The following is a 26,505-nucleotide window of genomic DNA, read 5'->3' as shown; positions in this document are numbered from 1 at the left end:
CCAGAAAAATGTATTTGGCTGCCACCGTTTGCAGACTGACCTTATCCCTCACTTATACACACCAATACGAAACCATGTGCAGACCTACATACCATGTTTTATGAAAGTCAGATCAGCCCTTTATTAATGATTAAAACACAAACCTAATAAAAAACATGGTTTGAGTTATGGCTCAGTATTTTCTTGGATAAAGAAATAGTTGTGTGGGGGGGGGGGGAAGGCAATTAGTTCAGGTCAGGAAGGAGAACTTGGGATGTTTTAGGAATATTTAATGCCTTAACTGCTTGCTTCATTTATTCCCTCCTCCCCTCCTCACTTTATTTTGTTTAGAAACGTGTTTTTGTTAGGAATATATATTAGTTTCAGATATGAACTCATTCTGAAAGAATGTCATGACTTCTCAATTGAAATAATTTTCCACTTGATCTGTTTTATAGTTAGGTTGTCTACCAGGCAAGATTATTGAAAAACTATTTTCATTTGATTCTCAGGTCTGTTTATGGCTTTCATTCTTGGTTTGGAGAGTCACATGTGATCTTTCATAAAGCCACCCTTGAAAATCTAACTAGAACAAATGTTGGATCTGCAAGACTGTTGGGTTGAGTTTGAACATACTCACTCACTCTCTCTCTCTCTCTCTCTCTCTCTCTCTCTCTCTCTCTCTCTCTCTCTCTTCCCCCCCCCCACCCCGCCCCGGCTGAGTTGGACTTACAAAACACACACACTCTCACACCCCAGACCCTTGATGTGATTTTATTAGGCATGATCTCAAAAGCCTGCCTTTCATAATTGCATAATTCTAATACAAATATTTAATTATGTTTTTTAAAAACACATACACAGAGCCCTCCGTCCATATTTATGTAGATGCATGATTTCTTACCTACTTTGTTTGGTTTCTTGTGGTGCCTGCTTCGAAGGGAGTAGAACAGGCGTCCTTTAATTTTTTATGCAAGTTGTGACTACAGCAAAACTTTTCCTGAGCTCAAGCCCTCTTCTGAGTGTAATTAGGAACACATTGATTTTTATTGCAGCTGGCAGCCACACTATTGCCTTTTTCTGCTTGTGACCCCCATGGTCCTGATGACCTTTCCTGGGGTTAGTCGTGGGCCCTTTTCATTGTGATGGCCTAGAAGTGACTCATGTGGAGCTGATTATTTCCTTGCTCGTCTGGCCTTTTTGGTGCCATAACTCCAAGTCACTTCCATTTTCTTCCTCTGCTTTTGGCTGACCACAGTGAAAGGAAATGCTTTTGCTGGCGACGGGATCAGTTTGCATGCATGGCTGACTCGATTGGGACCCTGAAGGATGGGGGGCGAGGGGCGGAGGGAGGGTTATGAACACTTTAGGTGCTGCATTTTCTCGTTCAAAGTTGGTGTAAATTTTTGAGTGATTAAGTATTCATAAATATGATGCTTAAATACATTTCCCTTTAAACAATCTCAGACCTTCCTGTCAGCACTGTACCTATCAACTGTGTTCTTAATGCACAGCAGCCCTGTTTTTACAGATGTATACTGTATGTTTCTGTAGTGAACGTATGAGTTATGTGGTATGTGTGAGACTGCATCAGTGTCAATTGCACATGACTGCTTCAACAGATTTCATAACTACCAAAAGAACCAAGAATAAACACCAGAGGCCAGTAGTTAAAACTGATGGGCAGTATGCCAGTTGCTACTGGGCTTTTCACTGCCCCCTCCCAACAAACAAATGAAAACTAGCAAAGTATGTGTGCCAGCTGCTGTGTGCATTTTTGCCAGATTCCAGGAGGACAGCATGAAGACAGTCAATGATCAAAGGCTTTGGTGATCACTGAGGAGTTGAAAGTTAAGGGAATGTCTCATTACTTTCTCTTGGAAAACTATAGGCTTCAGTACTTTTTTTTTTTTTTTAAAGGTGTCTTGGTGTGAACTTTAATGATCTAACTCAGCTTGTGTGCACTATAACCATAGTATGTTAGTTAATTCTGGAGATATTATTTGCCTTATTTGAAGATCTTAAGTTCAGTTTCTGTTTGAAATCGTCAGTCTACTGCATTGCTGCAGGGAAGACTGTAGAGAACAAATTAAAATTAAAAAGACTTTTAAAAAAAATACTGAAACTTGTGTGGTCTAGGAAAAACAGTACTTGATATGCTTTGGTGTCAGAGCATATAAAATGTTTGATATGGTAACATACTGAACTAAACATTTTTCAGAATGTGAAATGCCTTTGTTGGCAAAGATCAGAAATCCCTGGAATCTCAAAGCCAATGTATTCACAGGGAAAGTCATTTCTGCTGTCATTTTTGCTACCTTTAGCACAGCTGAGTACTGTCGCCAAAGATAGAGGCTTTCCTTTGGCCAGAAGACAACACAGGGCACTGTTGTCTTTACAGAGAAGGCCATTTGTCAATTTTTAGAGCTCGGGTGGGTAACCAGAGAGCTTTAACTTCTCTACTTCACTTCCCCTTCTGAGAGTTCATGTAACCCTATACTGTGGGTGTCCCTAAATGTCTGACCATGAGAAGATGGGTCTGGATGACAAGGGATGGATCTCTTGATAAACTGCCCTATTCTGTTCACTCTCTCTGAAGCGTCTGGCACCGGCCACTGTCGGAAGAGAGTATACTGGACAAGATGGACCCTTGATAACTTTAGAGAAGAAAATAAGAACTTCATCATAGTGAATATACTTTCCGTTTTCCTGCTCTCTTAGCACAGCTGAAAGAGTAGGTACAAAGCAGCACTTTAAATGGGGAAGTGCTTGTGTATACAATGGCTAAGCAGCGGAAGCTGTCTATTATTTAATGTTTATGTTCATTTAGAGCTTCAACTGGTTTGGGACTTTGTGCTAGTTACAGTACAAATGACAGTCCCTGCCCCAAAGAGCTTTACAGTCCGAAAGAGAAGACATAATAGGTGGATGAGGCCAACAAGGACAGGGAGGAGGGGATTTAAAAAAAAATGTTTTAGAATAGTAGGCTGTTACCATCGGGTACGTTGTTATGCTGTTTAAAAGTTAAGCCTACTACCTTATGGTGGAAAAGATGTTTAGTCATATCTAAAAGGGAGAGAGGGATAGCTCAGTGGTTTGAGCATTGGCCTGCGAAACCCAGGGTTGTGAGTTCAATCCTTGAGGGGGTCACTTAGGGATATGGAGCAAAAATCTGTCTGGGGATTGGTCCTGCTTTGAGCAGGGGGTTGGACTAGATGACCTCCTGAGGTCCCTTCCAGCCCTGATATTCTATGATTCTATGTCTGTTACCCTCGGAAAGATTCCCGAGGGACGCATGAAATACCTCATAACTACTTTTATTCATTTAAAAGAGCTTAAATCCTGTCTTGTGAGACTGGGCGCCAGTGTTGACAATTCATCACTGTTGGTGTGTTAAACTTTGCTCACTGGGCAAGACTAGAAAATTACTTCTGCTTCCATTTCAAAGTTAAATTACAATCTGAAATAATTCATGTCTCTCTGTCTTGTTCCTCTACAACAGGCCTGTCAGCAGAATTTAGAACAAAAGTTTGTCCCAAATTACTTGGCATGTCATCTGGCAGCAAAAGTGACTATTTTATCATGGCAGAAAGAAATTCCCTATTAGCCCCAAGCCCATTCAAATCCTATTAGAAGACACTACTTTGCACTGAAGAGGAATATTCACTCTCTTAGTTCACTTCTGGTTTTCCTCTTAGATACTCTTTCAATTCAGGTGAAATAGTAAAATACTTGTAAGCTTGATGTTTGTGGCAAAGTAAGTGAATTACAGCAGCTGCCAGCACTACCCTGGTGTTAAACGCAGCTAATATCAATGGTGGTGCTTCATTTAGTGTGTGTTCCTTTGATACCATGAATAGCAGTATTGGACCATGAGACCTGGTACAGCAGCTGTTAGGTCAGTCCAAATAAGCTACTCAAGCTTTTCACCCGTGTATTCAAATCTGCATTTGTTCCGATTCTAGTCTCGATCCCACTTCTTGAGCCTGTGGCAGTCATTCTGCACTGCACTGTTACCAGTCTCAGGAATTCCATTCCTTTGCCAGCAGATGGCACCACGTAGATAACGCTTCCAAAACTCTGATCTGATTGGCATTGAGTTTCCTGGAAGTCTCCTTGGCATGGGGTCTCTTTAGAACTGCGAGGGAGCTCATCAGGATGTTCATATCTTCATCTCATGACAAGTGAGGCTCTGTAACTGGAATGATCTTTGTTCAGTATTATGAATTTGATTAAATATCAGAGTGCTTTTCATTAGTATATCTCAAAGCTTTATACTGTATCTTACTCAGCTGCAAGACTTTAAGAACAGTTCAGTAAACTCCTGTTTGTTCAGAACAATACTAGTGTTTCAAGACTGAACAGAATTAACAATTTTTTCTGACACTACTCACTACAAAGAAATTCTTCATTTTCCTGGTTGTCATAGCAATTGATATACCAGTAGTACAGCTACTTTAGAGCTAGCAAGATCAGGTGCTGGACTAAAAACAACTGGAAAAGAAACTTCCCTCCAGAGAAGATGTGCTTCATTGACACTAGAAAGCTAGGCCTCCCCCACACCACCTCTTTCTAGGACTGTACACCTCATCCCTGACCTGGAGGGAGCACCATTAAGGGTGAAAAAGTTCATTCTCTCTGTTCGTTAAATCCTTGACCACCTCTTCTGAGACTCTCAACAAATCTGTTGGATGTAAAGTGGACACCTGTCTGCCAGGAACTTAGTTGGTGGTCTGTCTGTGACAGACTGACAATATCCACTAATTAGAGAGAAACGGTTGGGGGAGGTAATATCTTTTATAGGACCAACTTCTGTTGGTGAAAGACAAGCTTTTGAGCTACACAGAGTTCATCTTCAGGGCTGGGAAATGTACTCAGAATGTTACAGCTAAATACAGAGTGGAAGAGATCGTTCAGCATAAGCAGTTAAGACACATTCTAAGGGACCATTCAAGGTGCAGGGCCTGTTAACACCCCTGCAGTCGTAAGACATAAAAGGGCAGTTAGGGGGTTACAGATTGTTGTAGTCAACCATAAATCCGGTGTCTTAAGACCGTGGTTTTTAGGGTCTTGCACAGTTATGAATCTAAGCTCTGGGCTCATCTTTGGAAACTGTTGTGCAGATGTCCTTTGAGGGCGAGGACTGAGAGGTCAGATGTGGCACGATCATTTTGTGAAAAGTGTTTGCTCAAGGGCGATATAGTATTTTTGTATTTTATCATTTTTTCTGGGTGAGTTTGTTTGTGACCATCTGGGACCAACACGGGCTACAACAACACTGCAAATATCCTGAGCAAACCTCATTGAATTAAGAGAAACTTTACTGAATTAAGTTATACCTTATAACTGTGCTTAATACCTTTGGGGTGCATTGCATTAAAAACATAGCTGTGTACATGTTGTTGTGGCATTGTTTGTACCTTCTGAAGTAGTACTTTCTCTGTTATCAGACCCCTAGAAAGGTCCGCATACTGGATTGTCCAGGAGCCCACATACAAAGAATAGATATTTGGATAAATAGCCTGGTTTTCTACTGGCTCAGGGCCTTCTTCCTGATCCAGCAGGCAGACAGGATCCCTGGTCCACAGAGAGCCCCAGTCTTTAGAGCAGGGTTGGCAGGACTGGCCTTGTTCTGAGGCCTCGTAAGCCTGGGTGCTTGTTCAGGGCTGAAGCTGTGGTGAGCTTAATCCCTTCGGGTGAGGGGGTTGAAGGGCTGCTTCTGCCACAGCCCATGTTAGGATTGGGCTGAACCCTGGTAAGCTTATTAGCATATCCTCTTCATGGATCGACACCTTGTAGTGGTAGAGAGGCTTGTGTATCTCAATGACCCCAAGAGTGATGCTGCCTGGAGTCGTGTACTTCCTATGGTCACCCATGGAAGAACGGTCAAGGGCGAAATTCCAGACCAAATGTGGTCCAAGAAGTCCCTAACGGCAGAGCAAACAGAGGATAACTGCACAATGGAGGTGAAAATGTTGTGTAATGTTACAACGGCTGTGAAGGTGGATGAAAGCTGCAGTCATCATGGTATCTTGTCAAGGATAGTGTGGTGACTGTTGTGCACCAGTCTCCCCACTTTAAAAGAAGTCCTGCACAGGCATCTTCGAGTTTTGGGGACAGTAACATTTGCACAAGTCAGAAGTCTGGTGGCGAGTGGCGATGGGACCAGGACAGTGAAATCCAGAAGTTCCTAGTCAGAGACCAACACACAGGCAGTGGGTGTGTGATAGTTGCCTTGCTCAAGGATTGAGGTGGGTCAAGCATCTCTGCAGCTGCACCCACGACTGAGCAGTCTTTTTTAGGATCCACTCTGCTCACCCCACATGGGGAAGGGGTTAGAAAAGGTACTCTAAAAATAGTCTTGCCTCTCTTTTCCTGGCTGGATAGCCACATCCAGCAGGATCGTCACCTCAGCGGTCAAAAATGTAAGAAACTTTTCAACTTTGGAACCTGGAATGTACGTACCCTGATGGAGAAGTCAAATAGTGACCAACCAAAGTGACATACAGCCATTATTGCTCGTGAATTGAGTCAGTTTAACATCGGTATTGCTGCTTTGTCCGAAACTAGAAGAGCTGATGGACAGGTGAGGGAGGAGAAAGGAGGATACACCTACTTCTGGAAGGGAAAATCTATGGATGAACCCCATTTGTGTGGAGTGGACTTTTCTATAAAAAACAAGCTTGTAAGGTGCCTCTCTTAGGTACCAGTTGGCATCAGTGAGTGGTTTATGACACTCCGATTGAGGCTTACCAAAAATCAACAGGCAACTATTGTGAGCGCCTATGCACCAACACTGGATGCCGATGAGAATATAAAGGAAGATTTTTATTATCAGTTGGAAGTCATTTTATCGGCGACATCTACAGAAGATAAGATTATCCTTCTGGGGGATTTCAATGCATGTGTTGAACGAGACTCAGACCTGTGGAAAGGAACAATTGGGAAAGAAAGAGTTGACAAAAGCAATTCAAATGGAATTCTGCTCCTGACCAAGTGTGCTGAACATGAACTTATTATTACGAACACTCTTCTTCCAAGAAAAGGAAAAGTTCAAAACATTTTAGAGACACGCACGGTCAAAGCACTGGCATCTCCTCAACTACGTCATAGTTAGTGCCCGAGATAGTAGTGACGTACTTCTCATAAGAGCAGTGACAAGTGCTGATGACTGTTGGACTGATCATCACCTTATTCGATCCACAATGAAAATTAAGATCACTCTCAAATGGAGGCTGTGAAAGAAGCAGGTCAGGCGCAGTTTGAAGGTTCAAGATTTGAAGAACCCTATTAAGCGTGACCACTTCCAAGCAGTCTTAGAAGAACAACTCCCATCAGAGTTTCTGGAGAAATTGAAGAACATTGGAGCCAGTTGAAAGCAGTAATCATCAGTGCCTGTGAGGAAACCATGAGCTACCAAACCAGATGAAGAACAAGGCAGCAGGTCTAGATGGGATCCCCACTGAAATCTTTAAAAATGGTTGACCAGAACTAATTCAGCAGCTTTGCCTGCTTATCCTTAATATCTGGATAAAGGAGGAGATACCCAGTGAAATGAGGGATGCCCTGATTGTCACCCTCTTCAAGAAAGTTTCGTGGTATCTCCCTTCAAGCCATTGCAGGCAAATTTCTGGTGTGGATCCTTGCAACCCGCCTTCTGCCCCTGTCAGAAGAAATTTTACCGAAGTCACACAGTGGTTTCCGACCATGTTGTGGAGCTGTGGATATGATCTTCACAGCACAGCAGCTGCAAGAAAAGTGTCGGGAACAAAATCGACCACTCTGCATGGCTTTTATTGATCTAACTAAAGCCTTTGATTCCGTAAATCGCTATGCTCTCTGAACTGTACTTTCAAAGATTGGATGTCCTGATAAACACATCAATGTCCTAAAATTGCTTCATGATAACATGAAAGCAACTGTTTTGAACAGCACTGGCTCCCAGAATGAACCTTTCAAACAGGGCTGTATCATTGCTCCAACCATGTTTGCGGTTTTTATTGCCATCATTCTTTACTTAATTGCTGGGAAGTTTACAGCTGGTGTAGAAAATCATTTACAGAATGGATGGAAAGCTGTTCGGGCTTAGCAGGCTGAAAGCAAAAACTAAGATTTCCGTACCATCTATTGTGGAACTTCAGTATGCTGATGACAATCCAATCTTTGTCTACTCTGAGACAGATCTTCAAACTATCTTGAACATGTTTGCCGATGCTTACATATGTCCTGGTTTCACTCTTAACTTCAAGAAGACTAAAGTGCTCTATCAGCCCTCTCCAAATGAGATATTACATGTCGCATCTATCAAAATTAATGGAGTGGCACTGGAGAATGTCGATCATTTCCTCTACCTTGGAAGTCATCTTTCATCCACTGCAGATATTGATGCAGAAATTCAACATCGCCTGAGCTGTGCCAGTGTAACCTTTTTTCATTTATGGCACAGGGTTTTTGAAGATCATGACATTCGAACAGACTCCAAGCTTCTTGTTTATCAAGCCGTTATTCTCCCAACACTGTTATATGGATCCAAAACTTGGAAAACCTATAGACACCATTTGAAAGTCCTTGAGAGGCACCGTCAATGTTACCTTCATAAGATTCTGAAGATCAAATGGGAAGACGGGTGCACCAATATTACTGTTCTGGAAGAGGCAAAGGCCACCAGTATTGAGGCAATGATCATCTGTCAGCAATTTCACTGGACTGGTCATGTTGTCTGGATGTCAGACCATCGCCTCCCAAAACAGGTCCTGTTCTCTCAGCTGAAAAAAGGGTACCGTAAGGTGGGTGGACCACAGAAGCGTTATAAGGACTTGCTGAAGGACAACCTAAAAAAGTGTAATATTGACATTGACACTTGGGAGGCACTTGCCCAGGATCGCTCAAAATGGAGTGACGTCCTATGTGATGGTCCCCTGCAGTTTGTACTTGCTCACCAACAAGCCGAAGAGGACAAGAAGCATAGGAGGAAGGAGAGACTGGCTTCCAGTCATGGTCAACAGCCTCCTGCTGAGCCTGAAAACATCTACCTTCATTGTAACGGAACTTGTGGTTCAAGGATTGGCCTTATTAGCCACCTGAGGATCCATAACTCCCATGGAAGATGATTATACTCGGTAACGAGTGATGGCCCATCATCATTAGCATGTGTGTACGTTCCTTTCTTGGTTTTTAATGTTTCTAGTGCTATTCCTTAAGGATAAAAGAGGCTTGCATAGAAAGAGCTTTGTGGTATCTATAACTGGGGGCAATCACACTGTAACCATCCCTGTTGAGAAAGCAAGCAGGTGTGTTTGGGCACTCTGACTCTGTTGGGCATAATATAGAAGGCAGGGAACTGTGCAACCTGGGAATAGTCTGGTCAGGAGGCAGTGGGGCATGGGTCTCCAGCTAAGGGAGCTAACAGTCTGGGGAGTGGGAAGTCGGAAAGTGGGTGTGCTTGCGTGGCCACTGTGGGCAAAGGCATGTGCAGTTGCCCTGAATTTGACCCTGACCATTTCACGTAGGCCAGGGGTTCTCAACCCTTTTTCTTTCTGAGCTCCCCCTCCCCCCCACTATAAAAACTCTATGGCTCACTTGTGCCACAACAACTAGTTTTCTGCATATAAAAGCCAGGGCCGGCGTTAGAGGGTAGCAAGCAGGGCAAATATGTGGGGCCGCATGTCACAGGGGGCCTCGGGAAACTAAGCTGCTCAGGCTCCGCCTTTAGCCCCAGGTGGCAAGGCTCAGGGCCCTGGGCTTCAGCCTCATGCAATGGGGCTTCGGCTTTCTACCCTGGGCTCCAGCAAGTCTAACGCTGGCCCTGCTTGGTGGCCCCCCTGAAACCTACTTGCAGACCCCCAGGAGGCCCCAGAGCCCTGGTTGAGAACCACTGATGTAGGCCATCGATCAGTCATCAGCTAGAAAGTAATTAACCTAATACGTTATAAAATCATTTTTCTTTGTTGATATTTACGAGACACAAGTACAGTAAAATGAAAGCTTTAATACATGGCACTGCGGCCTTTATTCTCTAGACATTGTTCAACTTAGGTGCTCTTTGGGTAACCAAGTATAAAAATGACAAAAGAGCTGAGCAGCTGCCAATATTTAGATACCAATTTTTGCAACATCAATGTCTTTGCTTAAAATTGAATTCGAAACAAGTACCTAAACACTAATTTTGCTTTTACAACTGATTACATTAAATTCATTAAAGCTTTTTATATCACCCTTGCGGTGGTTTCTCAGTCAGAGGATACTTAGGCACTTGCATGAATTCTTGTGCAGTTTTTTCTGTGTACGTAATACACTGTAATTGGCCACACTGTCATTCAAGCCTACTAAAAGATCAAAAGAGCAGAATAGCTGTTGACACTGGCAATAAGGAACATGTAAAAAAGATAAACAGAAGGAAATCAGAGAATGGATAAAAGACAGATTTCATAAGATAGGGTTTAGTTGAAGATAATGAGCTTTGCCTTGGTTAAAGACAGCTGCAGTGTAACCCAGTAGCCTCATGTACTGGGGTTAAAGTTGACCTAGAATTTACGTTTCATTGCTTTTTATAAATAAATAGTTGAGGAAAGATTTGGCAAAAAGAAACACCACCCCTCACCCTTTTCGGAAAAGTGGTTCATGTTAACAAGTTCTCTGAATGTTTACTTTGTCCTGTGTGCTCGCTAGTGGGGTAGCTCTCCTGCCCTTGAACCAAATGACTGTTCAAATAAACCAAGCACTTTCTACACAACTAGTTTTTTTCTGCCATCTGTGTTACCAAAAATATCCTTGAGTGTTCGCTAAAGGAATTAGCAATTGTTGGACTCTTTAAGAGTGGGGCACGTAGAACTACTGAATGGTCTTGCAGGCCTATCAAACCTTAATTTGGTGTATTGTCTAACCTAATTCAGTAGGTTCCCCTAGAACCATTTTTTTAAAATTTAAATGTGATATGCATGGAAAAACAGCAATAAGTAAGTGGCCTCTAGGAAACATGAAGTGTTTCTACTCCTATTAAGATCGAATACCTTTTTTGTCTTTTCATCATGCTACATTGACCTTCAAGCTTTGCGAATGTGAAAGTTACCGTACTGCTTTCCATTTTTCTAACTGAAACATTTGTATCCTGTACCACATTTTGGCCCTCATCGTTTTGCCACTAGTTCTTAGAGGTTTGAATTCTGAGCAGTGTACGTTAGACCAGCAGAACCCAGGATCCAACCTGTACATCAGATGTACGTTTTCATAGAAATTGCTGACACATGAAGCACTTAAAGAATGCTGTGAATGTTATCAACAGCTACTTGTACAGCCTATGTTAATAAATGAGGTAACTGTGCAGTAGTGTATTTAAATATCACGGAAGGCATTTAGATGAATGTCTACAGATGTATTTCTGCTTTTTTGAATTTATGTAAATGCTATATGCAGATATTAGGGATTTTGGAGAGGAACATGATCTTAGCTCCACTAATTTGGAGGGACACAAATGTCGGAAATTCAAGAGCTGAGATTTCGGTGTATGTAACAGCTGACAGCAGGATAGGTTGATTGTTTCGTGGTGTGGTGGATATTATGAAATGCAAAATTGAGATCTGGTGTGGACTGTTTTATGGATAAATCATTTGGCTTTCTGTACAACTTTTCTGGTTATGGTTCTATTGTGAGCTTCTTCAGTATTTAGTGACAGTATTTAAAGTCCTTCTGTGGAATTAAATTGCATTGTGTGTGTGTGTGTGTATTTTAAAATTATTGGAAAAGAGTGCTGAGGTTTTTTAATCTGGTTCTGCATGCATAGTGTAACTGAATGCACAATGATCGGTCTGGAGAAATACAAAAGATGTAGCTTGTAAGCCTGTATAATTAATGTCCTGTAATCTATTATTTGAGGGATGAGAGGATAGAAGAGGACTGCATGTCTGATGAAGAAGAAAATAATTTGAGGTAGAGATGGGTCATTTTTGACAATTAAATATTTAAATTGCGATTTGACTTCTATAAAAGTCAGCCTATGCATACTCTGCATGATGATCCAGTGCAGCAATAAAAAAAGAACGAAAACCACTTGTGTATGTCAGTAGGTTGGCTAAGTTTATTTCTCTGTTATGAACAACGGCTGAGTTACATAATAAGACCTACTATGCCAAACATAGCCAACTTTGAGTCACATTCCTGGCAATTCTTGATCAGGTTTTTTACAAACAATATTTTGCTGACTAGATTTCAGTCTTTTGGGGCATGCACTCTGAAGATCATTGCCAAGCAACCTGATTAGCAAGCTTAAGTTGGGAAGTGTAAAGTATTTTAGCTAAATTGTCAAGATACTCTGTAAATGCTACATGTCATATACTTCCTTGTCATGGAAAGTTTTATATTAAAAATAGCCTAAACCAGCAATCCCCAAACTTTTGAGGGTCTGTGCCCTTCCCGCCCCGCACCCTCCAAGGCCAAGAGCAGGACTGCAGCTTGTGGGTGGGGAAGGACATGGACAGCGGTAAGAAGGGCAAGGCTGGGAGTGAGGCCGCAGGCAGCCAGGATCAAGGCCATGCGCGGCTCCGCTTCTGGCCTTGCCAGTGGCCAAGGCTGGGGACAGAAGCCAGGGATGCGGCTGAGGTGGGAGCAGAGCAGAGCTGGGGGTGGGGAGGGGCTTGGTGGTGCTCCCTCCCCATCCCCATGGGGGATGGACCGGGCCCTGCTGCGCTCCCCAGATGGCCCTCCATGCCGCGCCCCACACTTTGGGGACCTCTGGCCTAAACTCTAGTCAAAAATATATAGGGAGACACAGGAGTTGAATCTTTAATTTATTTTGGAATGAGGAATTTCTGTAGAAGGTTTCTGCTTTGTGAAGGATATTGGTTGCTTTGACAGTACCTCTTCTTTCCAAGGTGAAGGCTTCAATAATGAGCTTTGGTTTTGACATTCTGGGTTGGAAGGAAAAGTTTAAGATGGTCAATTCTGATTTTTAATAAAATTCTGCTAAAAGCACTTTGAGATGTACTCTGAAAAGTGCTATATAAGAGCTAACCATTTATTTTTTTTTAAATCCCTTCAGGGTCAGTAAGGTCTGAAATATTAAACACCCCCCCCCCATTTATTTAGAATGGAGTTTTACAGAGCACAAAGGGACACAAAATATTTGGTAAACTAGGACTCTTATGTGAACTTGATAAATTTGGAAAATCTGAAATTCCAGAATCTGAGTAATTTGAAGTTTAAATCAGTGAATGTAAAATTGAGGTTAGTGGGTAAATGATGACTGGTGCTAGATAAACAGGCCCATAATCTGCAAGTTGCTCCACCCAGGGAGACCTTTGATGCCTGTGCAGAATCCCATTAAAGTCAAATCCAGATTGGATTTCTAGCATAATACATATTTTGTATCTGTATCGAGTATCCTAGTATGTTAGAGTTCATGTGTTCTCTCACATATCTGTGATAAAATAACAATGCTGGCTGATGGATGTATCAATACAAGGACCATGATTTTTTTCCTCTGGATCTATAATTTCTCAGTCTTTGACAGATACAATTTTTAAAACCTCTACAAACTTCTGATTTGTCAGTACTCCAGATGAAGTAGAGTCATATGCTTATGTAACCCACAGACCACAGCTACATAGCCTTGGCCAATTAGCCCAAGCTGTAGCAACTCATGTTTTTAGCTCTGAAGATCTATGGTTCAGTCTCTGGTGTGTTGGCCAAGAGAACAGTGTCACATTTAGATATGGAAAATCTCTAGTTCTTAAAAGTTTGAATTTTCTTGAATCAAATGTCAGACTGTTTCTGTCAACAGTATGCAAAGAAGGAAAGAGTATCTGAAATTTACTGTAGATTTTTTTTTCTTGTTTATAGTTTTCTCAGTACCTTATCTTAGTCTGGAACTCTGCTTTCAATTTCTGTAATCTGGCGCTATGCATCCGGATCCCAGACCCTTACAGGCACTGCTCTTCATCACTGCTACAGTTCTCTTCTCTGCTACAAGTTCAGGTAAGGCTTCATCTTGACCTAGGTAATTTGCTTGGGTATTAGAAGCCTGTATTTTCAAAATGACTGAGGATTACAGGTGCCCAAAAATTGAACTAAACTGTCATGGCACTGTGTGTACAGTTCAGGTCTTACCTGTTGCTCTTGGAAGGTGCTGTTTTAGGGATGGTTTAAAGTATGCAAAAAGACATAGGTAGAAGTTGAATCTGTAGCAAATTAAAGCCTGGCTGTAGTCTGAAAAGCTCTTATGTAAAAATGGCATGGTTTTAATAATCAAACTGCTCCTTGTGTGCTGTCAGCTTGTCTTAATTTAGCCACAAGCTTTTGCTAGCGTTAGCCCTCCATAGGCAATGCAGGAGGGTGAGATGAATCTTTTTCTTCAACCATTCTAAAACTTGTTAAGTAAATTCCAGATTCAGGGTCACTTTCTGCCCCAGGTATACCCTGTGCATCCACTCTGAAAACAATGTGGTTTCACAGTTATAGCTGAGGGCAGAATTTGAAGACAGTGGAGTGACAAAGATGTACCTAATGCCACTAGTTTTACTGATGCTGATCTACATACTAGAAAGATCACTGCTTTTCTCTGAGATCTCAGTTCACGTTTGTAGCGCTAGCGTCCAGAAAAAGTATCAAAGCTGAAAAAAATAGATCTGGCATCTTTATGTAACCCCAGGATTCCATATTTATGGAGTTGATTTTTCTGAGTAGAACCACACTTTAATTTCCAGGGGTTTTTTCAGTTTGTGCATGTTTTTTTTATGGCTCAGTTAAAAATCATTAAACAATCTTTCATCTGAAATTGATCTGTGTAACTAGTGGAAGAGTGAATTGATTTTTAGAAGAAAATATTAATTGAGCAGAACCATTCACAGGAAACTTCATAGGTCACTGTGAAACACACACTATGTGGTTGTGTTTTTTATATTTCAGTGTTTACAACATATTCACAAACTAGAAACCGCTTTTCCACTACCATTTTTTTTCCTTTTTGGCAAACTGATTTTTTTCCCCTCCCTTCTGTTTCTAACATAACAGAAGTCGCCAGTATTGCCTTTTGTTTGCTGCCTCTGTGCACCAGTTTCTCTTGTTAGCAGGAACGGGCACAAATTTGGAGATTGTTTCCAACTGCTTTCTGCAATGTTTCAGTGGGTAGGGCTGGAAAAACTCTGATGTCTGAGGAGCATGAAATTTGCCCTTGCAAAGGACTTCTGTAACCCAAGTTGTGCAGAGCTCAAGTTTTCATTTACCAAATAAAGTTTTTTAGCCCTTACAATGGTGAAAGTATTTTTTCAAATGTGAATGGTGAGCTGATGCAGACAGCTTCACGATGTTGTTTTGGCTCCTCACAGTCTTACAAATGTGGTGATGCAGTTCCATCTTCATCAGGCTCTACCTGGTGAAGTCCAATTATTTGGAGCACATGAAAATCTCAGGTAAACTTTAGAAAGACAAGGTAACCTGAAGAAGAGCTGTCTGTGGCTCGAAAGCGTGTCTTTCACCAGCAGAAGTTGGTCCAATAAAAGATGTTACCTCACCCACCATGTCTCTCTTATATCTTGGGACTGACACTGCATATAATTTAGGTAGACTCTAACATTTTATTTCATCCTAATTTAATAAGTTCTGCAGTCTCGTAGATAAACATGCCTAAATTGCAAGCTGATTGAAGCTACTTTGACAGCATAGTAGGTCTAGGACTTTGAAACTCATGTCAAAGTACATTTTATACAGGGCAAATTAGCTACATCTTCAAATTATCATTCTGTGTCCCGTCAGAAGATTTGCAAAGAACCATGTGGTCTTCTGGGCATATGCTTACCAGTTGAAGGTTCCTGATAAGACCACTAAGTTTAGATTTAGTCTCATTGTAACAAAATCTTCCTGGTCTTTGGACACCCACACTCTTCTGTCCCTGGTAATCTTAATTTGGAGAAGACTCTTTTCTCACTTACATAATTTTGGATGTATCTTATTCCTTCATGAATATTAAGGTGGATTCAATTAGTTCATTGTTGTAGGCTATTTGCTTTTGTCGTAATGACTTCCCAGTGGCATGTTAGTCTCTAGTGGTGGGAATCTGTCAAGATGAATATATTTTGAAAAAACACAATTACCTGGTTTCCAAAGATCTCCATTTTGACAGATTACCACTGACACCCTGTCTCCTCAGAGAATTGGGAGGTTCTGTAAATGGTTTAATGTTGCATTGTCCTGCCTTTTATTATTTTGCCAGTACTTGTACTCCTGTGAAAGAAACTGTCCACTCTCTGCTCCGACCTATCACTCAGGGCCGGCGCTTCCATTTAGGCGACCTAGGCAGTCGCCTAGGGCACCAGGATTTGGGAGGGCGGCATTTTGCGGCCCTTGGCGGCAATTTGGCGGCGGGGGGTCATTCTGCGCTCCATATCTTCGGCGGCGGGGGGTCCTTCCGCGCTCCATGTCTTCGGCGGCAATTCTGCAGCAGGGGGTCCTTCCTCGCTCCAGGACCCGCTGCTGAAGTGCCCCGAAGACTAGGAGTACGGAAGGACCCTTGCCTAGGGCACCAAAAATCCTGGCGCCGCTCCTGCTATCACTCAGGACTTAAATGTAAGAGAATTTTTACCACATGACCCGAGACTCTAGAGTTGATGATTTGCCAAGTTATGTTTTTGGAGAACAATTACAGGGAAATATTTTTTATATTTGCACAGTAATAAATAAATCTGGTCCATTCTTCCATACAAGTCAAAGTATAACTGATCTAGACAGAAAGATTTCAGAGAGTATTCAAATGTCGTACTGCTAAGTATTGTTCAGCCATTTAATGTCTTTTTCTTTCCTTTTAGATATGATTCCTCATTTTATTTCTGAGCCCCTGGCTACTATCCAGAAGCCTGGTGTGCCTGTAAAGCTTCATTGCTCTGCTGAACCCTCCACAGCTCGCATTTCTTGGATGTTTAACGGACAGAGGTTGGACAGCAGGGTGGAGGAAGTGGAGGTGCAGCTAGGATCTTTGACAATCTTCTCTCTCAGCCCCTCAAATTCTGGTCACTATCAGTGCATTGCCAATTACAGTGCTGGTGCAATTGTGAGCAGGCCTGCTGTAGTATCCGTAGGCTGTAAGTTATTTTCTACTTTTATTCCTAACTCCATGGCAAAACTTAATAACCATCAACTAGTTGCATGAAATGTTGTTTCTTCCATTGTAGAGATGAAAAAAACCTGACACATGTAGACTTTCAGAAAATTTATAGTGCACCTTTTTTGAAAATATTATTTTTCACTTTTAAAGAAAAGCACTCTAGAACTTTATTGGGAAAATAGCGCTTTTTAAAACCGCTCCATATATATTTAATATAGCACCCATTCATGCTTCAGAAATGTAGAAAGATGGCCTCTGCCCCAAATATCTTGTGTATAATTTAAAATTGATGATGTAATAAAAAACCTAAAACCTAAAATGTCTGAGTCGGTATGAAGCAATGGATGCAGCTACAAGCATCCTTGAGGGCTCCTTTTGTTCAGAATATCACAAGATTGAAGCATCGCTGGATTTTCTCATCTGTTGTCCAGTTTTAAGTTCTCAGCCATTTTGACTTTACAAATTACATCTGTGCGGTGTACAGCTACAGTAAGGCATGTATCTATGCCAGATAATGAATCCTAGATGACTATGATATTCATTGCCACCCTTGCTAATTGGCATGCAACAGTTTCATTGGTTGTATGTGGGAGACTGCATAGATGGGGGATAACTTGCACCAACTGCCATCCACTCAAATCCACACAGCCACTCACATAGTAACACTACTGGCAAAAACAGTAACCACAAACACACACAACCCCTCATGGTAGCCCACAGCCCTCATACGCTACCTGCACAAATATCCCAGCCCACCCAGACACAAATCAACACAACCACCTACACAACACCACAGTCAGCATACACAGTAACTTTTAAATGTCACACTGAAGTCTAGAATTTTGAGAGCGCTTTTTGTTTGGAAAATCACCAGCCTCAGTCGTCACTGGGATACATGATCGGTTACCATCTAATTTGTAAGTTGGCAGCCATTTTCAGTTTTTTTTACACATATTACACTTAAACGCCAGCACGAGCTTTCAGCTACTGGTTCAAATTGTAATAAGAGGATAGCAAACAAAGTAGGATGAGACAAGTTTTAGCGATAAAATCGTGATTTCTCAGGTTGGGTATGAGCACGTTTTGGTGATCCAATGTGACTTTTATCCCTGTAAAAATAGGAGTGGTGGTGAATATGAATTACTCTTGTTTAAGGTATCACTGAGTTTCAGAAGGAAATGAAATGTTTTTCACTGTGGTGAAATACATTACAAAAATTAGACTGAAACGAGGAGTGTAGTAGTTTGAAGACCGTTTCATGCATAGAAGGCAGCATATCCCAATGGCCTATGACTCGTCATGTGGCATGAAAAAGGGACACACGTGCCTTGTGGGATGCAATTAATGGGTGGGCTAGTAGTAGTATTACATATTTAAATTATGGTAGTCCCAAAGGGATTGGGCCCTTGGGCACTAGACAGACAGACAGTGTCTGCCTTTGAAGATCTTACGGGTTAAACACACATCAGTAGAGGATAAAACTTAGAAGCAAAAAATATAGTGAAGAATTGACACTACTTCATTGGTTTATGTGCAGTGTAATTTATGGAGGTTTTTAATTGGGAGGGGATGAAGCAAAGGAAAGAAGGGGAAGAGGACTAGTAGCATGTAACCATGATCAGCAGGCTGGGTTCTGTAGGCATCATGGCAGAGGTGAGTCTTAAGTGGGATCTGAAGGAAGATAAGGTTCGTGGCTGTTCAGATTTTATCCAAGTGCTTTCCCTATGTGTGAGAAGCATCATGGGAGGAAGCATGGAGGTGTTTAAAGGAGAAGCTGACTGGTGTGGGTGGTAAAGGCTGGGAATGGTGGAGGTCAATGTGTTGGATTAGTAATCAGCCACTGAGCATGGGGCTAACTTATGAATGGCCTTGTAAGCAAAGATGAAGCTTGTATTTGCTCCAGAAGTGAAGTGGGAATTAGCTGAGAGACTCCCAGGTGGCGTTGATGTGGTCAGAGTGATGTGCCAAGAAGATGACTTTAGCAGCAGCATTCTGAAGAGATAGAAATTAAAGATGGCGTTGTAAACAGAACATTGAGGATGTTGGGAATAATGCTATGGCTAGGTCAGATAAAGAGAGATCGAGTTATCTAAGGCCTTACTTTCTGGCTAAAAGATCACACCTTGCTTTGTAGGCTTTTCTAATGGGAAGCAGCAAAGGACACCATCTTTCCAGGAAGAGTGTGCTCTCCCTGTCTCCTCTTTCCCAGTAAAACTTCCTGTTAGCAAACACAAACTCCCCGTCCCACAAGTCAGTGCCCACAGACACAGTAGTGTTGAAGAGAGAAAAGGCAAAAGAAGGTAACAGAGGTGCCAAAATATCATCAGTTAGGCTAATAACTTATGAAGTGCCTCTCACAACAATGAGGGTACTGTTTGTAACACTTTAAGAACAAAAATGACAGATCCACAATAGGTAGCGTTAAACAGAACTGTAGCTGCTAGCCAGATCCAGGGCTGGCTCCATGCACCAGCTCAACGAGCAGGTGCATGGGGTGGCCAAGGGGAAGGGGTGGCACGTCGGGCTGTTCTGCGGCAAGTCCCTCGGTCCCTCTCGAAGGGAAGGACCTGCCGCTGAAGAAGAAAGCAGCATGGTGTAGCTGCCGCCAAAGTGCCGCGGATCATGATCTCGGCGTCTTTTTTTCCGCCGCTTGGGGTAGCGAAAACCCTCAAGCCGGCCCTGGCCAGATCAGAGCTAGATTGATAGCCAGAAAGTTGGAGAAAAATAACCAAAATCCACATGCCCTGAGTGATTTCCTGAAAACAGTCACACTCTCTTGGCAGGGACATCAGTAACTCTCTGGTTCCCTCTTTTCCCTACTCTCAAATAAGTCCCCATACCCTTCCTAATGCGACTAATGCCCCATATGTCCCTGGAACCATATAAGGGCTTTTGTCCACATGCTGACCATTTCCTTCCTCCCAAACTCTTTTGATTTTCTTGAATGCAGACCTTCCAAAGTTACGTTCTGAGGATGAATTTAAAACCACAGCGTTAATGGGAAATAAGTGTTCCATTTCTGAAAGTATTTGAAAACACACATACAAAATTTGACTGTGTGCTTAGAGGGAAAAGGAAACGTTCTCATAGATTGCTTTCTGCAACTATAGTCTTGATTTCCAGAAGCAAAAATCCTTTTGCCTTTTTTTCCTCTTACCCTCAGTAAAGCAGAGAGTCAATATCTTGTGAATCTTCTTTCCGTAAGCTGTGCACCGGATAAGGAATGAACAGATACTCTAACTCTCACACTAATAGCGGTTCCTACTATATGTAGTCACACTGAGACCTGGAAATAATGTTTCTAGTTACAGCTTTTATAACGCAAGGATCCCACAAACTTCTCCTCCAGGCAAAAGAATTTTCTAGTGTAAACTCTTGTTGATCTGCCATGTCATTACAAAACCATACGCTCTTGGCTACATTTCTTGCTTTCGAATTTTCTGCGTTGAGGCCTGTGTTACATAAAGCGCTAACAAAAAGCCCTTTGCAATCTCTTTATTTTAACAATTCACAGCAATATCTGCCTTACACAAAGCAACTGCTAGTAGTAAATGCAAGTGGAGTTCTCAAATGTGGTTTGTGTCAGTTCTGCGAATTCCTTTTGCTGTATTAAATGGGATTTCTTTTCTCAAGTACTTGGACACTAGAACTGATTGGGAAACTAGGAGGGAGGGGAAGACAAAAGAATAATTCATGATTTCTTTTTTTTCAAAAATGTCCGTTTCATTTTTTATCAATTTAGTTTGGTCAAAATCATCTGTCTTTAAATTCCTGTTTTCTTGGCTGTTTTTCCTCTCTTCTCTTATGTTCCGTCATCTAATCAATCTTTGCCTTGGTGGTTGATCTGTAAATTGCTTGGTAATTAAAAAAGAAACATGAAGCAGTAGAGGGCTCATGGGCCAAGTTCATAAGAAAAAGATTATGTGCCGTTGAAGACAGTTTCCTCGGAGTATGGTTATGTCTGAATTGGGCCTTTGTCAGCCAAGATTTTGAGTAACGTCTTCTTAAGGATGCCCCATCTATGGAGCATGTCCAGAATCCCTGTGAGAGGAGAGTTTTTCATAATTGAGAAGACAAAGTGTTTTGGTAAAGTGCTGACCCATAACAAACCCCCCTCAAGAGACCTGTAAGGGTAATCGGCATAGACAAACTTCACAGGCTATAAGCTTTGAACATAGAAGGCAGCAGGAAAAGAGCAACATGCATACTATACTGCACTACATGAGGGACTTAGGGTATGGCTACATTACAAGCCATACAGCTGCCACTGTGGTGTAGACACTTGCTACAGCAACAGAAGGGATTTTCCCATTGCTATAGTAAATCCACACCCTTGAGAGGTGGTAGGTAGGTCAAGAGAAGAATTCTTCTGTCAACCTAGAGGTGCCTACACAGGTACTAAAGCGACTTAGTTAAGACTACTTAGGGATGTGAATTTTTCACACCCCATAAGCAATAGCTAGTTTGACCTACTCTTTAGGTATAGACCAGGCCTAAGACAAGCTGTTTCTGGGTTTTTAGCAGCATTAAAAACAAAGTTGGGAGATGCTATAACTTGTAGGTTGAGATTTTATATTTGACTCATTGTACAGGCAGTGAATGGCAGATGCTGCATTCCTCACTGATGTATTCATTGTCAGGTTATGTTTCTCCCAGAGTAATTAACTCCTTTTTGTATGCATAGAGCTTACAACGTACCTGTTGTCCGTGTACTATAAATTGCTTCCTGCCTTAAGTTCAGAACTAGTAATTGACACACTTAGTTCCTGGGTTGAGAGCCTCTCTGTTCCCTTATTTTTCATGAAGTAGGTCTGTGGAACTTACAAGTGGGCTACATTTTCAGTTTTTTCCATCCTTCAAGTGAAAACGCTTGTCTCTTCATGTAACAGAAGTTCAGATATCCATATCCTAGGTCTGGTATTGAGAACTACATTGTTAGGGTTGTCGATTAATCGCAATTAATTCACATAATTAACTCAAAAAAATTAATCACGATTAATTGCACTTTTAAACAATAGAATACCAACTGAAATTAAATTTTTTTATCTTTTTCTAAATTTTCAAATATATTGATTTCAATTACAACACACTGTACAGTGCTCACTTTATATTATTATTGATTACAAATATTTGCATTGTAAAAATGATAAAAGAAATAGTATTTTTCAATTCACTCATGCAAGTCTACTCAGTCCTACTTCTTGTTCAGCCAGTCGCTAAGACAAGCAAGTTTGTTTACATTTATGGGACATAATGCTGCCCACTTCTTATTTACAATGTCATCTGAAAGTGAGAACAGGTGTTCGCATGGCACTTTTGTAGCCAGCATTGCAAGATACTTATGTGCCAGATATAGTCAACATTCGTATGCCCCTTCGTGCTTCCTCTGCTATTCCAGCGGACATGCTTCCATGCTGATGATGCTTGTTTAAAAAAAAAAAAAAAGTATTAATTAAATTTGTGACTGAACTCCTTGGGGGAGAATTGTATGTCTCCTGCTCTGTGTTTTACCTGCATTCTGCCATATATTTCATGTTAGAGCAATCCTGGATGATGACTCAGCACATGTTCATTTTAAGAACACTTTCACTGCAGATTTGACAAAATGCAAAGAATATGCAAATGTGAGATTTCTAAAGATAGCTGCAGCACTTGACCGAAGGTTTAAGAATCTGAAGTGCCTTCCAAAATCAGAGAGTGATGGAATGTGGAGCATGCTTTCAGAAGTCTTAAAAGAGCAACACTCCGATGTGGAAACTAAAGAACCAAACCACCAAAAAAGAAAATCAACCTTCTGCTGGTGGCATCTGACTCAGATGATGAAAATGAATATGCGTTGGTCTGCACTGCTTTTGACCGTTATTGAGCAGAACCTATCATCAGCATGGATGCTTGTCCTCTGGAATGGGGCTTGAAGCATGAAGGGACATATGAATCTTTAGTGCATCTGGCATGTAAATATCTTGTGACACCGCATAAAACAGTACCTGTTCTCACTTTCAGGTGACATTGTAAATGGGACGCGAGCAGCATTATCTCCTGCAAATGTAAACAAACTTGTTTGTCTGAGCGATTGGCTGAACAAGCAGTAGGACTGAGTGGCCTTGTAGGTTCTAAAGTTTTACATTGTTTTATTTTTGAGTGCAGTAATTTTTTTGTACATAATTCTACACTGGTAAGTTCAACTTTCAGGATAAAGAGTGTGCTACATCAGTGGTTCTCAAACTTCATTTCACTGTAACTCCCTTCTGACAACAAAAATAACTACATGACACCGGGGAGGGGAACCGAAGACTGAGTCTGCCAGAGTTCTGTCACCCTGGGTGAGGGAGCCAAACCTGAAGCCTTTGTGTAATGGCCCATCCACTATTTCCCCATGCTTATCCTCCTGCCTCCCCCACAGTTCCTTACATCTCCTTGTCGGTTGCTGGAAATGGGCCATTCTCATTGCCACTACAAACAGTTCTTTTTCTCTCCTGCTGATGATAGCTCACCTTACTGATCATTCTCCTTATAGTGTGTATGGTAACACCCATTGTTTCATGGTGTGTGTGTGTGTGTGTGTGTGTGTGTGTGTGTGTGTGTGTGTGTGTGTGTGTGTGTGTAAAAAATATATATATACTTCCTACTGTATTTTCCACTGCATGCATCCGATGAAGTGGGCTGTAGCCCACGAAAGCTTATGCTCAAATACATTTGTTAGTCTCTAAGGTGCCACAAGTACTCTTTACTCTTTCTTTTGTTTTTTACTGTGCAAATATTTGCAATAAAAATAATAGAGTGAGCATTGTACATGTATTCTGTGTGGTAATTGAAATAAATACATTTGACAATGTAGAAAACATCCAAAAATATTTAAATAAATGGTATTCCATTATTCTTTAACAGTGTGATTAATTGTGATTAATTTTTTTTAAGCGCTTGTCAGCCCTACATGAAATGTCACACTTCTTTACAGAGGAGTTCAGAGAAGCTGTCAAAAACAATATTCATTTGGATCAAAACCTGCTGTATTTGTAATCAGTAATTACTCTTTAACCCCACCTCCTCCAAAATCTACAATCCCACTTGCCTTTGTAAACTATCTTCCAGATCTTGATGATTTTGATACTTCAGTGAAACACATAGTTACAGCAGAAGAAGGAAGTGCTGCCTTCATTGGCTGTAAGGTACCAGAAAGTAACCCTAAAGCACAAGTTCGCTTTCGAGTACGGGGAAAATGGCTGGAACAATCAACAGGTGAGAGATTTTGTGACACTAATAACTAATATAAATAACCTGCCACAAAAATACTGGTTGGAATCAGAACTGAGTGATATCCTAAAAAGTTGAAAACTCTTTATGCAATTTATTTTAGATACATCTATCTTAGTAAAGACATCCATTACAGGAATGAATTTTTGTCAGCGGAGTTATTAGTTCACAGCAATGTGTTTTAATAAAACAGGGTGCTAGATAAATTGACTACAGAAATTTTTAAAACGGTTTCTTTGAAACTCATTTTAAACGAGCCTTTTTCCCTTCCTCAGATAACTACCTAATTCTTCCATCTGGAAATCTGCAGATTTTGAATGTCTCTTTGGAGGATAAAGGCTCCTATAAATGTGCAGCATACAACCCAGTCACTCATGATCTCAAATTAGAACCCACTGGACATAAGCTCGTAGTCAGCCGTGAGTATTTAGTATATCTACGAGGGTGGCTTAAAGGATAAAAGCTTCAAACTAAATTGATCCACCTTAAATTAGTATTTTTAATAAACTCTGCTAGATCTTAATGTCTTGCTATTCTGATGAGTGAAACTCTGTTCCTCTGCTATATGTAATCTAGCTAGCAAATGTCTGCAGAATACTTTTCATCTGATTTAACTGACTACGATTTTGTGACTTTAGGAAAAAATTAACCTAAGAAGATTCTGAGCATGAATATTTAGTTGTCTAAAAATCTCTGGGTCTGCAATGTCTGTCTTGTCTGCATGTGTTTTTGTAATGTATTTCATCAGTACAGTATAGGATAACTCCACTGTATAGGCCGTCACCTATATTATCAACTTCATGCTCTCTTCAAACATGAGTTATCAAATACATGATCTGTGGTAAAATGCTCTTTCTGTTCTTTTTGCAAAAGGAGTAATTTTTTGCTACTTACGTTTCGTTCTCTTATTAGCGTAAATGGTAGTGATGGGAACATTGGTAGAGGGGTAATGAACTCCTGCAAGAGTAAAACACAGAGTTTATAGTAGCAGCATAGTGGCTGTGCACTGCTCTTGTGGGCAGGGATAGCTCAGTGGTTTGAGCATTGGTCTGCTAAACGCGGGGTTGTGAGTTCAATCCTTGAGGGGGCTACTTAGGGATATGGGGCAAAATCAGTATTTGGACCTGTTAGTGAAGGCAGCAGACTGGACTCGATGACCTTTCAGGGTCCCTTCCAGTTCTATGAGATAAGTATATCTCCAGATATTATATTATTTTATTTAGATGTAGGCTCAAATGCCAAAAAAGACTCTGCACTTAGCTGCTGGAAGGGGAATGCCCCATGTCCAATATCCACCACTCCAATTGATTTTGAGAGGGTGCCAGTGCAAGAGAGCCCCAACACGCTGTACTCAGCCCTAAGGAAAATTTGTCCACTATGTGAGTGAGTAAATCTGGTAACACACAGAACCTCAGGGCTTTGATAGAAAGGAGAGAGAACCACTAGAGGAAAAAATATTTTAATAATCCAATTTTAAAAATGGATCGTTAAGGAGTTTATCTTTTGTGCATCCCTTTACTCTACTTCCAGGCACTTCTGCAGAAGGCTTTCGCATTCTTCACCCCACCGTTTCTCAGGCTTTGGCGGTACCTCAGCACAGTCCCCTAACTCTAGAGTGTGTTGTTAGTGGGTTGCCTGCATCTCATGTCCACTGGTTTAAGGATGGTCAGGATGCCCTAACTGGAGGCAGGTGGAGACTGCTGCACTCTCATCTTGTGACCGACAGACTTGATACATTGGATGCTGGAAACTACTCCTGTGTGGTGGCAAATGAGTCTGGAATAGTGAAATATATAAATTATACAGTAACTATACTTGGTAAGAAATAGAGGAAGGAACTGAATTGTTTTTTATTTGCAAGTTTTATGTTGAAGACCATTTCTGTTTTTGTTGTATAGTAGCTCTTGACCCTAGGTTCCCTCATGCTCTTTCAACCTAGACAAGGACTGATGTATTTTAAAATTAATTTTACTTCATCAAAGAATTAAGATATACACTTAATAATTATATCACAATCTCTCCTTGCCTGTATTCCTTATGACTCATTATCCTCTCACCAAATCCTTTGTCCTTCTTTATTGTGTTAATCTATTTTGGTTTGTAAACTCCTCGGGACAAAACTAGTAATCTTGTTTGTCTGCAAAAATGCCATGCACACCTTCTAGTACTGGATGAATCGCGTG

General features: G+C 41.2%; 1 protein-coding gene across 6 annotated transcripts in view; it reads left to right on the top strand.

The window, feature by feature from the left end:
* The window catches only part of CDON (cell adhesion associated, oncogene regulated), a 95,396-nt gene that overhangs the window by 22,561 nt on the left and 46,330 nt on the right, over nt 1-26,505 (top strand). For all 6 annotated transcript variants that reach the window (XM_050921545.1, XM_050921546.1, XM_050921544.1 and 3 more), the window contains exons 2-6: nt 13,813-13,947; nt 16,773-17,045; nt 24,161-24,307; nt 24,598-24,741; nt 25,853-26,140. In XM_050921545.1, the coding sequence (XP_050777502.1) occupies nt 13,872-13,947; nt 16,773-17,045; nt 24,161-24,307; nt 24,598-24,741; nt 25,853-26,140 (928 nt within the window). In that variant the 5' untranslated portion in view covers nt 13,813-13,871. The remainder of the gene's footprint in view (nt 1-13,812; nt 13,948-16,772; nt 17,046-24,160; nt 24,308-24,597; nt 24,742-25,852; nt 26,141-26,505) is intronic.

This window comes from Gopherus flavomarginatus, chromosome 13 (assembly GCF_025201925.1).
Source record: "Gopherus flavomarginatus isolate rGopFla2 chromosome 13, rGopFla2.mat.asm, whole genome shotgun sequence".
Taxonomy (NCBI): domain Eukaryota; kingdom Metazoa; phylum Chordata; order Testudines; family Testudinidae; genus Gopherus; species Gopherus flavomarginatus.
This window is presented reverse-complemented; position numbering and strand designations above follow the sequence as displayed.